Genomic DNA, 17,120 nt, shown 5'->3' with positions numbered 1-17,120 from the left:
ACAATACGCATGGGGAGAGAAACAACAGCCCTCACCCTCCAATGCAAAGGGTGATCTGAAGAGACTTTGCTCATAAATGCTTGGGCTGGGAGTGTTCTCAACAAGTCTCAGGTGTCTTCCAGTCATCTCTTATCCTTCTGCAGGAGGCTATAGTCCAACCACACAGCATAATGGCGTATTACTGCTGGTTATTTTACTCGAGTCCACTGATATATAGATATCTCAGCTCTTAGGGTTTGGGGAAGTGGAGAACAGGAAGTTAAAGGTAAAGGGACCCCTGACTCTGGGGTTGCGGCACTCATCTCGCTTTACTGGCCAAGGGAGCCGGCATACAGCTTCCAGGTCATGTGGCCAGCCTGACTAAGCTGCTTCTGGCGAACCAGAGCAGCACACGGAAATGCCATTTACCTTCCCGCTGGAGCGGTACCTATTTATCTACTTGCACTTGGATGTGCTTTCAAACTGCTAGGTTGGCAGGAGCAGGGACGTAGCAACGGGAGCTCACCCCATCGCGGGGATTCAAACCGCCAACCTTCTGATCGGCAAATCCTAGGCTCTGTGGTTTAACCCACAGTGCCACCCGCGTCCCTAGACAGAGAACAGGAAACCTGCTACCAAGAGTTTTGGGAGGAATTTGACGTCACGCTCTTCCGACTGTTCCATCAGCAAAAGCTTTTCTGACAGAATGATCCCCCTCTCCTCCCCCCATGCATGCTGTTCTGGGAGTCTCCCAATTCCCCAGAGCATATTTTGGGGAGGGACAGGGCGTGCCCAGAGCAGGGAGGAGAAGGGGAAGACCTGTGGTGCAAGCAAAAGCCCTTGCTCTGGCTTCTGGTAGCATGCCAAGTTAGTTGAATCAGTCCCTCTCGTTTGTTAAGGGCGCTGGGGATTATTTGTGAGGGCTAAAGTACAGTTCCCAGGATTCTTAGAGAGAGGTGTGCTTTAAATATATAATGCGCACACAGTCCTCTGGTTAGTTGAATCTGGCCCTGAAAGCCTTGCTTTCCGAATAGCTGCAAAAAGAAAATCCCTTCAAAAAGCAAACACAGACCCATTAAATTTGATCAATGTAGTTTGGGCATGTTCTGGGTGCTTCGTACATGAAGAATGGTTTGGGAAAGACGCAACAGGGAAGTGAGGCTGCAGCATGAGAAGTTTTCTTCTTGAGGAGATGTCAGCATGTGACCACAAGGCCCAAACCGAACACTGCAAGGTGGGCAGCGATTTCTTGTTCAGGGTCCCCTCTCTGCTGCACTCCAGAAGCCACGCCTTAAACTGAAGCTCTGAACCACCTGGAAGAAATTAAAAGGCCCTGTGACATAAGGATCATAGCGGTCAACTTACAGATTTGAAAATAAGGGACCAGCAGCCTTGAAAATAAGGGACCAGCAGCCAAAATAAGGCATTTTAGTCAACCAGTTAAAAGGGACCAGATCATTTTGGAGAGCAGCGCCGGTTTTTAGCCCTTCGTTTCCAGAGGTTCCTGCTCAAGACACCAGCCGATGAAACACTGCAATTAAATAACTACAAACAGCAACCACTTTTTGTGCAAAAAGTCCAAGCTACAAAGATGCTGCTGGAGTTCTGTATCTTTTCTCTTGTGCTCCATCTGCAGCTCTCAATTCCATTAGGTGGGGCGGGTGGAGGGGGGGAAATAGCGCCCAAAGTAAACCCGCAGATCAGACCATCTATGCTAGTCTACCACTACAAATCTATGGGAGAAGCGCTTGTGGGCCTTCCCTTGTAGCCCTTGGAACACCTGCCTGCACCTCCGCCTCCTCCTCTTCCTCCTCTCTCAGAACTGCTTTCTCTATGGTTGCCCTCGCTCTCCTCTCAAGGCTCCTCAGCAATTCATAGGCCGTGCCAGGCTGCCCATCTCATCTGGGTCCTTCAGCGGCACAGCCACAGTACGGCCTACCAGGAGCGGTGGTGAAGGGCCCGAGGCTCCCGCCAGTCCCGGCGGGGAGGGGCTCCCGGGGGCCAAGGCTGGTGAAAGGAGGCCAGAGGGGGACGGGCCAGGCAGCCAAGCAACACAGTTGGAGCCTCCCTCCTCCCTGGCCGGCAGGGAGGGAGGAAGAGAGCTGCTTCCTTTGAAACCTGGGAAATTTAAGGGGCATCATCAATAAGGGACAGCAGCAGGACATGGCGCCGGGATAAGGGACTGTCCCTCCAGATAAGGGACGCTTGACAGCTATGATAAGGATCTAAAGTTATTTTTTCACCTGATTGACCAAAAATAACATCCACTCCTCAATCAATTCATGAGACCATGGTTTAATAAAATGTTAGAAGTAGCAGCTAGCGTTTGGGTTCCTCTCGGTTTCTCATTTTTACAGTCTTAAGTTCAGTCCTTCACATTTCCATGTCAGCTTGTGATTTCTTCATTTCTAAACAAGTCCTCATGAAAACTCACTGGCATTTTAGTGCCAATCTCTGCTAATATGCACATCCATGTATGCAATTTTGCCTATTGTACACATTTTTGCAATGCGGTTTTCAGCAGTACAACGCATTCTTTTGTTATTTTCACTAATGCATCTTTGTAGAGGTGACTTAGCTGCAGAACTGCATTGCAGAAAGAGGAGGGAGGAAGTCAAGTTTTGAGATGTTAAGATTATTGTAAAACTATTGAAATGTATATAACTGAAAATCATATAGGGACGTGGGTGGCGCTGTGGGTTAAACCACAGAGCCTAGGACTCGCCAATCAGAAGGTTGGCGGTTCGAATCCCCGCAATGGGGTGAGCTCCCGTTGCTCAGTCCCTGCTCCTGCCAACCTAGCAGTTCGAAAGAATGTCAAAGTGCAAGTAGATAAATAGGTACCGCTCCGGCGGGAAGGTAAACGGTGTTTCCGTGCGCTGCTCTGGTTCGCCAGAAGCGGCTTAGTCATGCTGGCCACATGACCCGGAAGCTGTACGCTGGCTCCCTCGGCCAATAAAGCGAGATGAGCGCCGCAACCCCAGAGTCGGCCACGACTGGACCTAATGGTCAGGGGTCCCTTTACCTATATATACTTCCAGCTCATGTGTGTGTATTGCTTTGCAGGGTCGTGCAGTTTTTTGCAGCCTTTACAGAGGGAGGGAGAGAGAGAGAGAGAGAGAGAGAGAGAGAGAGAGAGAGAGAGAGAGAGAGAGAGAGGCGCATGCACTCAGATACATGGAGCCTGGTACACAGAAAGGTCCTGCCAGGAACTAGGGGGGACCTAGCCTAGTCCCACTAGTCCATGGTCCGTACGCCACTGATAGAATTGTGTATTACCTCTGAGTGGTGGGTTATTAGATGGGCTTCACAGCTGCCATGGACATGTATTCATTGTTGTAGTCATGAGAGCTCGCGACATGGCGGCAAACCTGGAAATAGACATTAAAGATTTTAGATTGCTGATTTCTATCTACAGTGCTACCTTGGTTCTCAGACACCTTGGTTCTCAAACGCCCAAAACCCGGAAGTAAGTGTTCCGGTTTTTGAACGTTTCTCGGAAGCCAAACGCCCGCTGCGGCTGTCAGATATTGCTTCCAGGGCACCTGCACCAATCAGAAGCTGCGCCTTTGTTTTCAAACATTTCAAAAGTCAAATGGACTTCTGGAATCAATTAAGTTTGGTGCTTTTGTTTTTGCTATTTATTTTGCTTTTTTTGTTTTTGAGGCTTTTTCAGTTAATTTGTGACCATGCGGAACCTAGTTCAGCTTACTGATTGATTGTGTGACTGCAGAAATGGATAAACAATGACTATCATCTGTGCAGGTAAGAAATAATAATAATTTTTATTTTTATCATCTGCAATACTGTCTTATTTATTTCATAGTAAAGTACATTGATTATTGCTTTCATTTTATGGATCAATGGTCTTGTTAGATAGTAAAATCCATGTTAAATTGCTGTTTTAGGGTTGTTTTTAAAAGTCTGGAACGGATTAATCCGTTTTGCATTGCTTTCTTTGGGAAAGCATGCTTTGGTTTTGGAACAGACTTCTGGAACGGATTAAGTTTGAGAACCAAGGTACCACTGTATATCCATATAGACCAGGCTGGCATGTCCTGATTCGCTGCTCAAAGTGGGCCAGGCCTGTATATAGATATGGCTATGGTTTCAACACACCTAACTTTCCCATCTTAGGTTTTCGACGGTTTGCTAAAGCTATGGTTCATCTCCAAGGACCAATTCACACATACATTCAGATGGTGTTGGGATGGATGAACAATGTTACGTGTGAATGTCGCATTCCGCCCGTCTGTCTTTTGGGCCTTGTGTACGCAAATCAGGAAGCTGGTATCAATGGAAGCTTCCTTGTGTACGTACCCCACCCTCTAAAAAGGGGGGCACCTGCACTAACATCTACATGTTAGTCTCTACGTGGGGCTGCCCTTGAGACTGACCCAGAATCTCCAGCGGGTGCAGAATGCCGCGGCGAGACTCCTTACAGGGTCCTTGCTGCGAGATCACATTCACCCGGTGCTATACCAGCTGCACTGGCTCCCAGTGGAGTACAGGATCAGGTTTAAGGTGCTGATTTTAACCTTTAAAGCCCTATATGGCCTAGGACCCTTGTACCTACGGGACCGCCTCTCCTGGTATGTCCCACAGAGGAACTTACGGTCTTCAAATAAAAACATCTTGAAGGTCCCAGGCCAAAGAGAGGTTAGGCTGGCCTCAACCAGAGCCAGGGCTTTTTCAGCTGTGGCTCCCATCTGGTGGAACGCTCTGTCACAAGAGACTAGGGCTCTGCGGGACTTGACATCTTTCCGCAGTGCCTGCAAGTCAGAACTGTTCCACCAGGCCTTTGGCCAGGGCACAGCCTGACTCCCTCCTTTGGCAATCTTCACAGAATCTCTAGCCCAATGGTTGCCATCAATTTGATTTGAATTAATTTTATAATGAATGATTTTAGAATGTTGTACTATTTTATTGTTGTTAGCCGCCCTGAGCCCGGCTTCGGCTGGGGAGGGTGGGATATAAATTATTATTATTATTATTGTTGTTGTTGTTGTTGTTGTTGTTGTCTTCTTATGAAGGAAAAACAAGATGTAACCTGGCCCTGAGGCCTACATTCAAACAGGAAGAATCCAAAATGGACTTGGAGGCACTTTGCCAGATTTTGTGGAAGAAGAAATAAACTAAATTCACTGTCTTCTCATCAAGACCACTCAATTGACTTCAGAGCTGGCCGGTGCCCACATTTATTTGTTTCCCCCTTTGGAAGGAAGCAATAAGGGGGATTGCTTCCTCGGGTCGTTTTTGCTGATGTTCACAAAGTTCCCCCCCCCTCTCCCTTTCCTCGAGCTCCAGGTCTTTAAATCGATAAGCAGCTCTGTCTTAGAGAAATTGAAAGTAAACTGCTGTCACCGGTGACTGAATTCCGGTAGTAAATAAGTGGCTCAAATTTGTTCATCAAAGCAGTTTCCATTTGGCGTGCTGACTCCGTAGGTGTGCGAGGGTGTTATTGACTCTGCATCTCACTAACGAAAGCCCAAATGTCGCTCTATCTCGCAGGGACAGGTTAGGAGCCTTTGAAGAGCCTGTGTAGATCACTTACCACATTTCTCAGGCAGCATGCTGTGAAACAGAAGATGCAGGCGACAACGGAAAAAACAGTGAGCCCAATGAGTATCCATGATGCAGACTCTGAGAACAAGCAGGAAACTTCTGAATCTTCTGAAACTTTTGAATCTTCTGCATCTTCTGAAAAAAATATAAATAAATAGTTTTTATTAGATCTTCAGACCTAAGATCAACCACTATTGTCTGTACATTTCTTTCTTTCTTTCTTTCTTTCTTTCTTTCTTTCTTTCTTTCTTTCTTTCTTTCTTCCTTCCTTCCTTCCTTCCTTCCTTCCTTCCTTCCTTCCTTCCTTCCCTTCTTTCCTTCTTTCTTTGCCAGTCTTCCTTAGCCCTAGTGACTAGGGATGGAAGGATCTGCCATTTCATTTTATGATTTCTCCAGTCTTAAACACAGTTCTTTATTTTAAAAATCCTCATGAAAATCCAACAGCCTTACTAAATGCATATTAAATTTCTCCTGGGCAGTTTCGACTAATGTACACATTTTTTTCAAGCAGTTCCCACTAATTTCGTATTACTAATATACTCATTTTCATGCAAACTTTCCCCTGATATATGCATCTTGCTAAACATTGTTTGACCGAAGAACTGCATCGCAACATTCACTGAAATGCAAATTTCTAAATGTTCTTTGATGCTACAGAGACCACACAGCAGCAATCTACTACTCTGCAGTCCATTAGCCACAAATAATTTTGGCTTTGTGGGGGAAATGACAATGTTATCAGAAGATGAAAGAGGGAATAACAAGGCAACACTTTTTCCTTGCCTTAGAAAGAGGAACACGGGTGGGCCGGGGAAGAAAAGTGCATTTGAGAGCAGAACTCCCTCGTCTACTGAAGTTGTGCAGCCCAAGCTTCTGGACTGATTTGAGTTCCTCAGAGTGTGTTGCTCCCAAATTAGGGATGGAGGATGAATTTCAATGGCTTGGAATTCGGTTGGAACATGGTTTTGGGAAGTGTGAATTCAATCAATTCGCCTTTAAATGCAAACTGAATTGAATTTTCACTCCACCTCTACTAGCCACACCTATCCCTCATGAGGGTAAGGCCACAATCACAGATGGAGGGAAGGAGGAGGCACGGAGAAAGTTGTAGAACTGGCCACCATCCTAGTCTCATGAACCTTGGGGAAAATGTGGCAGTTTTCCTCCCAACACAGTAGATCTGACTGGTAAATTTGAATTGTAGGTTTACCATCATAATGCCAAACTGTCCCCAGAAAACAACACATTAATAATCCAAGAGACAAATTCTCCACCTAATATATCACATTTAAAAAATGCAGTATAGAAAGCCTTCTATACTGGAAGGATGATTTAACTTTCTAGACTTTAGGCATCTTAAAAAGCAGAGACATCACCTTGCCAGCAAAGGTCCATATAGTTAAAGCTATGGTTTCCCCAGTAGTGATGTATGGAAGCGAGAGCTGGACCATAAAGAAGGCTGATCGCCAAATAATTGATCCTTTTGAATTATGGTGCTGGAGGAGACTCTTGAGAGCCCCATGGACTGCAAGAAGATCAAACATCTCCATTCTGAAGGAAATCAGCCCTGAGTGCTCACTGGAAGGACAGATCCTGAAGCTGAGGTTCCAATACTTTGGCCACCTCATGAGAAGAGAAGACTCCCTGGAAAAGACCCTGATGTTGGGAAAGATGGAGGGCACAAGGAGAAGGGAACGACAGAGGACGAGATGGTTGGACAGTGTTCTCGAAGCTACCAACATGAGTTTGACCAAACTGCAGGAGGCAGTGGAAGACAGGAGTGCCTGGTGTGCTCTGGTCCAATAGGTCACGAAGAGTCGGACATGACTAAACAACAGCATAAGGTGTATCTGTTATCACAGATGAATGACTAGTAGGACTCTCATTTTTACACTTAGACAACAAAGATAAAGCAGTCTACTAACCTCGGATATATAGATGTTTTTCAATTGTTTCACAACAATGAGGGACAGGAGCATAGATTTCTAGGCAGCTGATGTAGGTATCACTATGTTTGCTTTTCAAATCTCTGAGAACAAATGACACTTTATCACCGGAATGCACTGGATTACAAATCTCACTCCCTTTAATACGTGGTTTCCCTTTTTCTATGTAGAGATCACAGACTTTCTGTTTCTGCTGCCCTCTGAACAGTTTTATATGGAAGATGTCAGCACTGTGTGGCAAAGGGCAGTCAAATGTGAAGTTTTCTCTCGGAAATTCATCATTGGAGGCAGTAAGATTCCCTGGAAATGGAGAGAGAATGAAATTGTTCACAACAAGCATATAGAAGAAAAATCCCACTGGAAGTACAAGCAGATGTTTCCTCCATCTCTTCTTCTATTTTATTTTATTTATTTTTTAAAAAAAGAACATTTGAGGAAAAGAGGAACAATAAAGGGGAGAGTTATGCTCTTTCTAGACCCCCAATCCCTGATGTTTTCTCTGGTCTTATAACATGTGCATCATGAGCTACCATAAGCAACAGGAACATCTATGCCCACCAATAAGATGGACTACAACTCCCATAAGCCCCAACTAGGATGACCAGGGATGATGAGAGTTGTAGTCGACAACATCTGGAGGCAACCATCTTGGCTACGGGTAGGCAACCTAAGGCCCGTGGGCCGGATCCGGCCCAATCGCCCTCTCAATCCGGCCTACGGACGGTCCGGGAATTAGCATTTTTTTACATGAGTAGAATGTGCGCTTTTATTTAAAATGCATCTCTGGGTTATTTGTGAGGCATAGGAATTCGTTCATTTTCCTCCCCCCAAAAATATAGTCCGGCCCCGCCAGAAGGTCTGAGGGACAGTAGACCGGCCCCCTGCTGAAAAAGTTTGCTGACCCCTGATCTTGACTATCTCTGCTCAACGGCCAAGAATTTTCAGTGAAATCTTCCCAAATTGCTCAACTGGTTTGTGTACGCAAAAAGTCATTTGAATTTTAATGGCTATTTTTATTATTATCTATTACCATCCTTTGATTTCATTGTTGTTTTATTATTTTATTATTTTGCTCCATGAAATAGGTTTTTAATGTTGTACATCACCCTGCGATCTTTTGATAAAGGGCAGCATGTAAATGGAATTATTATTAATTTTGATGATGATGATGTTCGTATTTGTATAGTTCAGGGATGTCCAACAGGTTGATCGTGATCTATTGGTAGATCCATGGGAGGTTTTGGTAGATCGCAGTCGATCGCTGGGTCCCTTTCCTTAGCGTTGGTAAAATCGAATCCAGCCCCACCCCCTCACCCCTCCCTCCATTGTTGCACAATCTGCAGACGGAAAGATGGAATTTACTCAGCAATCTGTGAGTGGCTCTTCCCCTTTCTCCCTCCCAAGAGCTTAGCCTTCATCTCCCCAAAAATGGGGCTTTCCTCCTTTCTTACTCTCTATAAAAAGTTCAGTAACTTTGCCCTGAACCCCCCAAAAGGGGGTAGATCACTGCCAGTAGAGCACAGTCTCTTGGGAGTTGGCCACCCCTGGTATAGTTTAATTTTAGCAAGCATTTGTTTGCCTTAAAAAGGTAAAGGTACCATTAGGTCCAGTCGTGGCCGACTCTGGGGTTGCGGCGCTCATCTCACTTTATTGGCTGAGAGAGCCAGTGTACAGCTTCCAGATCATGTGGCCAGCATGACTAAGCCGCTTCTGGCAAGCCAGAGCAGCGCATGGAAATGCTGTTTACCTTCCTGCCGGAGCGGTACCTATTTATCTACTTGCACTTTGATGTGCTTTCGAGCTGCTAGGTTGGCAGGAGCAGGGACCAAGCAACGGGAGTTCACCCCATCGCGGGGATGCGAACCGCCGACCTTCTGATCGGCAAGTCCTAGGCTCTGTGGTTTAACCCACAGCATCCCATTCATTTGCCTCAGAAAGTTTTAAAGTTCTTCTAAGTCTTTCACTCTCAGTTTTCCTCTCTTCTGTGCCCTTGCCAGGGACTGAGCTCGATCATTTTTGACCCAGTCTGAAGGCTGCAAACTTGCAGTTTATAAATGTGATGAAATGCCAGCCAAAATAGTTTATTCTGAACAGATCTTCCGGATGATATCTCAAAGTTTAAAACTGACTTGGTCAGATCCTTGTCCATGGTTATGAATCTTCTTAAATCATGTTAAGTGCAATCCAGCTCAGAATCGGGCATGCTTAATCTTTGTTGATTTCATTGGTGCTTAAGTATATAGTGGTACCTCAGGTTAAGTACTTAATCATTCCAGAGGTCCGTTCTTAACCTGAAACTGTTCTTAACCTGAAGAACCACTTTAGCTAATGGGGCCTCCTGCTGCTGCCACGCTGCCGGAGCATGATTTCTATTCTTATCTTGAAGCAAAGTTCTTAACCTGAAGCACTATTTCTGGGTTAGCGGAGTCTGTAACCTGAAGCGTATGTAACCTGAAGTGTATGTAAGCTGTGGTACCACTGTACATGCATACTGGATCGTAATCCTTTGCTCCAATCCCATACACAAGCTGCTTTAATCCCAATTACTTGCATGAGATTTAAACAGCCTAACATGATACAGGATTGTAGACATCATTTCTTTCCTCTAAATTTTTGTATCATTTCTCTAGATCCACAACAGTAAAAATAGAAATAAAGTTTGGCATGCTAGATTGATTCCATCCAAGCATCCCCCCAAAAATATGTACCTTTCAGCGAAGCTCTGCTGGATGCAAATGATGAACAGGAGTCACCACCTAAAAATAAAACAGTTTTATTTTCACCCATGGAAAACATTTCTCATTCTGCAAACATTGTATGTTAATAAGTAGTATTAATAAGTAGCAGGAATCTCAGTGTCCAACATGGGTCTCGAACCCACAAGACTGAGATTGTGAGTCTCATGCTCAACTGACTGAGCTATTTGGCTGCCTTGTTCTATATAAGGGCTAGATTTATGGACAACTTGGAGGGTTGCCATATGTCCTCTTTTTTCAGGACATGTCCTCTTTTTCATGGGTAGAATTGTCATAGTGATCCATAGTTAAAAGTACAAGTTGGCAAATGTGAAAAGTTTTGCTCTTCAAAATATGGCAACTCTATTTCTGTCCTCTTGTTGTTTTTGTCTCTTTGAAAGATTAATAAAATATTGATATTTAAGAGAGTGTGGTGGGTTGGGCAGTGAGAAAGAAGCTCTGTCTGATGTCCCAAAATTCAGTGACCAAAGTTGCTAAATTCCTAATGTATTTGTTTATTTCTTTGTTTAAAATGCAATTAGGCCACCCTTCAGTTGAAACCAGCTCCCAGCAGAGCTCACAATATTAATAAGAAGACATAAAATTCGATAGTGGGATTTAAGACAGCAAAGAGAGATGAAGAGAACAGAGCGAGGTGATTTAAAACCAACTCAAATGACATGTGGAAAGCCTGACCTGAAAAGGCACTAAGTTTGGTACCAGGTGGTGTCTCCCTTGAGGAGACATTTCATGGTGACCTGAGAAGACCCTTTCTGCAGTCTAACATGCCCCACCTCAGAGGCAGTGGATCTGAGAGGGAACTCTGAGGAATATAACATTTGGACAGGCTCCTAAAGTAGAAGGAGGAGGTCTTTCAAATATCTAGGTTCCAAGCACGAAAGGTAAGGAACAACAGATATGTTCTGAAGTAAGTAGGAAGGAGTCACTGTGTTTTTATTAATTTGAAATGTATTGAACAAGCAAGGGATACCTACTGAAAAGCAACTTTTCACAGGAGAACTTATTGCAACAATCAGATAGAACCACACTAACCATGTGCACACATCACACTTACTTAACAAAAGAACTGACATATTGGTAAGTTCCTAAGGGATGGGGAGCTATGCCACAATTGGAAACCCAAAAAAGCTGTATTTGTCTGGAAGGTGTCTAGCTACATCTTCAAAAAAAGGCCTTATTTAGTAAGACAAACAAATCAGCTCGACTTCACCTCTAGACAGCCGAATTTCCAGAATCACTAATTAGATAATGAAATATTTGACTACCGCTGCTTTTTTAAAACTATAGTTGGTTTTTAAAGCATTGTTGAAGGATAGGTTTATCAATATGCGGTACATAAACAGATAACATCGTTCTGCCCGGACGCTGAGGTCCAGCGCCGAGGGCCTTCTGGCGGTTCCCTCATTGCGAGAAGCAAAGCTACAGGGAACCAGGCAGAGGGCCTTCTCGGTAGTGGCACCCGCCCTGTGGAACGCCCTCCCATCAGATGTCAAAATGATAAACAACTACCTGACATTCAGAAGACATCTTAAGGCAGCCCTGTTCAGGGAAGTTTTTAATGTATGATATTTTAGTGTTTTCTGGTTTCTATGGAAGCCGCCCAGAGTGGCTGGGGAAAGCCAGCCAGATGGGCAGGGTACAAATAATAAATTATTATTATTATTATTATAAAGGTTCACTTTCTTTGTATATGAAAAAGGGGGGGAAATACATTACTTTTTTGCCTCAAAAACCACAGGAAGCACCAACTGATGTTGGCAGAAATCCACCCACCCTTTGAATTTAAGCAGTGGTTCAGTTCAAAACTAACGTATTTCCGTGTAAAAAGCTGTTGTTTTTATTTATTTTTAATTTAAATTTATATACTGCCTTTCATCAAAAGATCTCAAGGCAGTTCACAGAATAAAATACAAAATAAAACACAAGTAAATAATTAAACCAAAACGACAAAACAATAACCCCCCACTTCCCACAGAGACATTTAAAAGACTACAGAAACGTTCACTGTGAAAGTTAAGGTGCCTTTTTTCCCACCAAGGCTTTCTGACCAGTGTTCCTCTGCTACCTCTTCCCCACACAACCTTCCACTAGTAAATTGACCAGTAAATGGCTGCTGGGAGACTGTGGAGATCACTTACCATGAAGAGGCTCAAAGTAGAAGCAAAAAAGGCAGATCGTCACAATATATAGCTTCATGCTTCTTGAACAGAGACACTGATGCTTCTCTTCTGTTCTATTTTAAGGGGAAGAGGTTGAACCTTTAGAACAATTAGGGCTCCATTCCCTTTGAAATCTTCAGTGGTTAGAGGAAGGCAACTTCACCGTCGAGAAGTCATCTAGCATTTGCCAAAATATCTCACCACCTTTTCATTAGATCCCACACCTTTGACACGTCACCACAGAAGATCTTCATTATCCATCCGAGATCTGTGGTGGTTTCCCCAGTTCATTTCTTGGTAAGAACACTGAGCTTACAATTATCAGCTTATGCTGTTCTAAAAATGAATATATATCATGATGATGACAGCATTTACGATGCAAATCTTTCCCTTAGTGCTGTAGTCCTCTGGATAACCTGACCCTGACCCTGTGTATGGAAAATAAAGTCTTAGAATGGCTGGAGAAGGGAACCTTCCCCCCCCCCAAGGGAAATGAAGAGGACCCAGGCAACTACTGACCAGTCATCTTGACGTCAATACCCAGGAGAGATCCTAGAACAGATAATTAAACAGTGGGTCTGTAAGCACTTAGAAAAGGATGCTGGTTTTACTAAGAGCTAGCTTGGGTTTCTCAAAAAGAAGTCATGCAAAATGAATCTCATTTCTTTCTTTTGATAGAGCTACAAGCTTGTTGGATCAGGTGAACACTGTAGGTGTAGTGTATTTCTGTTTCAGGAAGGCTTTCGACAATGTCTCCCATGATCTTCTTGAGGAGAAGCTGGTAAATAATTGACTAGATCATGTTATTATTAGGTGGATTCACAGCCAGTTGACTGACTGAACCCAGAGTGCTCACCAATCATTCCTGATCATTCTCAAAAAAAGGGACCACTGGGTTCTGCTCTGGGCCTGGTGTTGCTCAACATATTTATCAATTACTTTGATAAAAGCATAGGGGGACACGGGTGGTGCTGTGGACTAAACCACAGAGCCTAAGGCTTGCTGATCAGAAGGTCGGCGGTTTGAATCCCCGCAACGGGGTGAGCTCCCGTTGTTCGGTCCCTGCTCCTGCCCACCTAGCAGTTCGAAAGCACGTCAAAGTGCAGGTAGATAAATAGGTACTGCTCTGGCGGGAAGGTAAACGGGAAGGTAAACGGTGTTTCCGTGTGCTGCTCTGGTTCACCAGAAGCGGGTTAGTCATGCTGGCCACATGACCTGGAAGCTGTCTGTGGACAAATGCCGGCACCCTCAGCCTATAGAGTGAGATGAGTGTGTAACCCCAGAGTCGTCCGCGACTGGACCTAAAGGTCAGGGGTACCTTTACCTTTGATAAAATAATAGAGGAGATGGTCATCAAATTGGCATATGACACCAAAGTGGGAGGGGTAACACCTTGGAAGACAGAATCAGGATTCAAGATTATCATAACAGTTTGGAGAACTGGGCCAAAACTAATAAAATGAATTTCAACAGGGGGAAACGTTGGTGCACAGATATTAGATATCATTTGTTTATTTGTTGCATTTCTATCCCAATTTTTTGTCCCTGGAGCTCAAGGTGTTTTACAAGCTCCACAACAACCTTGTAAGGTAGGTTAAAATAGGATGGGATACACCTGGCTTGACAGCAGCACATGTGAAAATAATCCAGGGGTCTTAGTAGATCACAAACTTGTTATCACATAAGTCAACACTGTGTTGTTGCAGCAGCAGCAGCAGAAAAAAAAATATACTGATTTGATCAAGGGAAGTCATATTATCACTCTTTTCTACCTTGGTCGGATCTCACCTGGAGTAGTATGTCCAGTTCTGAGCCCCACAGTTTAAGAAGGGCATTGACAAGCTGGAACATGTGCAAAGGAGGACAACCAATATGATTCGGGTATTCCGTTAAAGGAATCCGGCGGTCGTGTACTCTGTCCGATGCCTGTGTGGCGGGGGGCCATGGCATGACCCTCGGTGACATCAGCTTATAGTTGTATTAGCATCAACAGGCTCCCCCTACTGGTGAATAACCCCTCTTTAGGCTCACCCCTCTCCGAGTGGGCGGAGTCAATCTGAGAGCCAGCATGGTGTAGTGGTTAAGAGCGGTAGTCTCCTAATCTGGGGAACCGGGTTCGCGTCTCCGCTCCTCCACCTGCAGCTGCTGGGTGACCTTGGGCCAGTCACACTTCTGTGAAGTCTCTCAGCCTCACTCACCTCACAGAGTGTTTGTTGTGGGGGAGGAAGGGAAAGGAGAATGTTAGCCGCTTTGAGACTCCTTAAAGGGAGTGAAAGGCGGGATATCAAATCCAAACTCTTCTTCTTCTTCTTCTTTCATAGTCCAATGCCTAAGCCAATACCTTCTCACTTACTGTAATCAATAAAGTTGTGGCCTTTTCTTGCCCATTAACCTTATACACTGTATCCGTGTGTCTTTATTCTTCAAAGCGGGGATCGGGTCCTCGAACCACAACAAGGCCTTATGAGGAATGGTTGAGGGAGTTGGGTATGTTTAGCCTGAAGAAGACTCCTCTTCATTCTACTGCTCTCCTTTATCTACTTCTCCCTTCTTCCTTCCTGTCCTCCCCACCAGCTTTCCTCTTGCTTGCTTTCTTTCTTTTTAGTGTGTTCATTTCAATGCTTCTTCATTCGGTCTACAAATGTGTAGATTCTAGTAATCTCCTTTGTCCGTCATCTCTTCTTTTGCTGGAATGTGCACACTCACACCTGCTGCTCTGTTACTTCACAAGTCTACAATTGCTTCATACATTTCCCGTCCTCAAACTCTTTCAGTCCCTTGTGTCTGTGGCAATTTCCATCAGGACTGCAATAAGATGGGTGGAGAAATTTTAATCTTTATCTCTGCAGCTGAAATCCCCATGAAAATCTCTCTCACACAGCAATTACTTTTCGCTGAGGTGGGCTCAACTGCGTTGAATGGAACTCCTTCAAAAAATAATAATATTAATTCTATATTATTACACTTTTCAGCCAATATTGTCATACATCAAACAAGCTTGTAGTGGAGGTAAGAACAGAAGAAAAGCAAAATGACATATGAAGGAGAATTAGACCCAAGTAGACTGTATCCCCACAGCTTCGAATTCTGCTGCTCAAACTCCACCTCCCAGTTAACTCCTGTCTGAATAAATACACTCCCAGTCCTTCAATCAAAGCTCAGAGTCTCCTTTCCCTAGTTGTAGATATTTTCTTCCAAGTGGACATTTCAACCCAGAACCAACACTCTCTCTTAAACCATCACCCTATCTCCCTCTCAAACTAAACCCTATCTGAACACTCTCTCAGAAACGGCTCCTTTTATTCTCCCTCTGGCCCCACCCCGCTATGACTAGCTGTCTTGGTAGCCAATCAGAGAGAGGCTCCAGCCCCCTGGTGGAATTCTGAGGGATTGTATCACTGGCAATGACAAGTGAGGTGAGCACTGTTGCATTCAGGTCCTGCTCACATCTGGGTCTCCTCTGTAAGAAGTAGTTGTAGGACTTAGATGGGGCTTTCACCTTATCCAGGAAAGCTCTCCTTATGTCCTCTATGCTGGATATGAATGCTTGAAGAAGGCTGATGACTGTGAATTACATGGGAGTTCTTTCTTTTCTAGCCGTAATGTCTATTTTTTATTTGAAAACTTGAATCTATAATTCAGATTGGAACAATCTGTTTGAATGCAGGATTTTCTAACCACAGGTTGTCTGTTACCATCTCCCCCTGAGCGCTCTGATCACTGACCTCTTCATCGCGCTCTCAAGTAATTTCCCTGGAGATGAGCTTGAACAATCCAATAACATGCACACTGACAGCCTCATTTCTGAAAGGAGATGACTATTTTCTCTGTTGGTTTCAGACAGGCTTCTCTGACTACAGTTCTTCCAGGAAAACAACTTGCCATTTGTCGACAGTTGTCATCATAAGATTCCACACAGTCATTTCCATACTCATCCATGATCTTCTGCAATTAGGACTATAAAGAAATGTGTGCATTCTTTTATTTCCATCTTGCCTACCATTTTTCTGCTTCAGCCTTTCTTCTGAACAGCTTTTTGATCCCTTGCATGAGTTCTTCCATTGTCTTCCACTGTCTCCCGCAGTTTGGTCAAACTCATGCTGGTAGCTTCGAAAACACTGTCCAACCATCTCGTCCTCTGCCGTCCCCTTCTCCTTGGAGCCTCAGCTTCAGGATCTGACCTTCCAGTGAGCACTCAGGGCTGATTTCCTTAAGAATGGATAGGTTGCAGTCCATGGGACTCTCAAGAGTCTCCTCCAGCACCATAATTCAAAAGCATCCATTCTTTGGCGATCATCCTTCTTTATGGTCCAGCTCTCACTTCCATACATTACTACTGGGAAAACCATAGCTTTAACTATACGGACCTTTGTTGGCAAGGTGAGGTCTGTGCTTTTTAGGTTTGTCATTGCTTTCCTCCCAAGCCCCTTTTTACATACAAACACAAAACACAAGTTGCAATCAGTCAGCGATTTCAACCTGAAATTGGAGTTCTTCATTAAGGTTGCTTGTTTCCTTTCCTCGTTCTGACATTTCCCTCTCCTTTTTTTGTTTTGTTTTTTGTTGTTTTTTGGCAACAACTTCCATTTTTCTTCAGGCCCTGTGGAGCTCACTTGGTAATGATCTCTCCATCACGAGGCTAATGGAAGCAATCAGGGTTTCACCCTGGCACCGTGCCAGATAAAATGCTCCTCTGAAGGAGCGATCAGGTGCTT

The 17,120-nt window shown here is 44.4% G+C and overlaps 1 protein-coding gene across 2 annotated transcripts; it reads right to left on the bottom strand.

Annotated features, from left to right (window-relative positions):
- Positions 1 to 437: 437 nt before the first annotated feature.
- ICOS (inducible T cell costimulator) lies at positions 438 to 12,750 on the bottom strand. Of its 2 annotated transcripts, none has more exons than XM_081899164.1 (6): positions 12,385 to 12,750; positions 10,199 to 10,246; positions 7,470 to 7,790; positions 5,534 to 5,676; positions 3,259 to 3,350; positions 438 to 1,292 (listed from the first exon to the last, which is right to left on the bottom strand). In XM_081899164.1, exons 1-5 carry the CDS (start codon positions 12,440 to 12,442, stop codon positions 3,276 to 3,278), a joined length of 645 nt encoding a protein of 214 aa, XP_081755290.1. In that variant the 5' UTR covers positions 12,443 to 12,750; the 3' UTR covers positions 438 to 1,292; positions 3,259 to 3,275. The 2 variants fall into 2 exon arrangements, with proteins under 2 accessions (XP_081755290.1, XP_081755289.1); XM_081899163.1 differs by having other exon boundaries at positions 5,534 to 5,679; positions 12,385 to 12,744.
- Between the last annotated feature and the right edge of the window lie 4,370 nt (positions 12,751 to 17,120).

Source organism: Podarcis melisellensis, assembly GCF_964234715.1.
Source record: "Podarcis melisellensis genome assembly, chromosome: 1".
In the NCBI taxonomy this organism is placed as follows: domain Eukaryota; kingdom Metazoa; phylum Chordata; class Lepidosauria; order Squamata; family Lacertidae; genus Podarcis; species Podarcis melisellensis.
Note: the sequence above shows the minus strand (reverse complement) of the source record. Positions and strands in the feature narration are given on the sequence as shown.

Bases quoted from the DNA above. Each gene is read 5' to 3' on its own strand.
- ICOS (XM_081899163.1), bottom strand. From the start codon at position 12,442: ATGAAGCTATATATTGTGACGATCTGCCTTTTTTGCTTCTACTTTGAG. The intron at 10,247-12,384 runs GTAAGTGATCTC...TTTTATTTTTAG, and splicing joins CTACTTTGAGCCTCTTCATG to GTGGTGACTCCTGTTCATCA. The intron at 5,680-7,469 runs GTTAGTAGACTG...TATTTTTTTCAG, and splicing joins AAAACATCTATATATCCGAG to AAGATGCAGAAGATTCAAAA.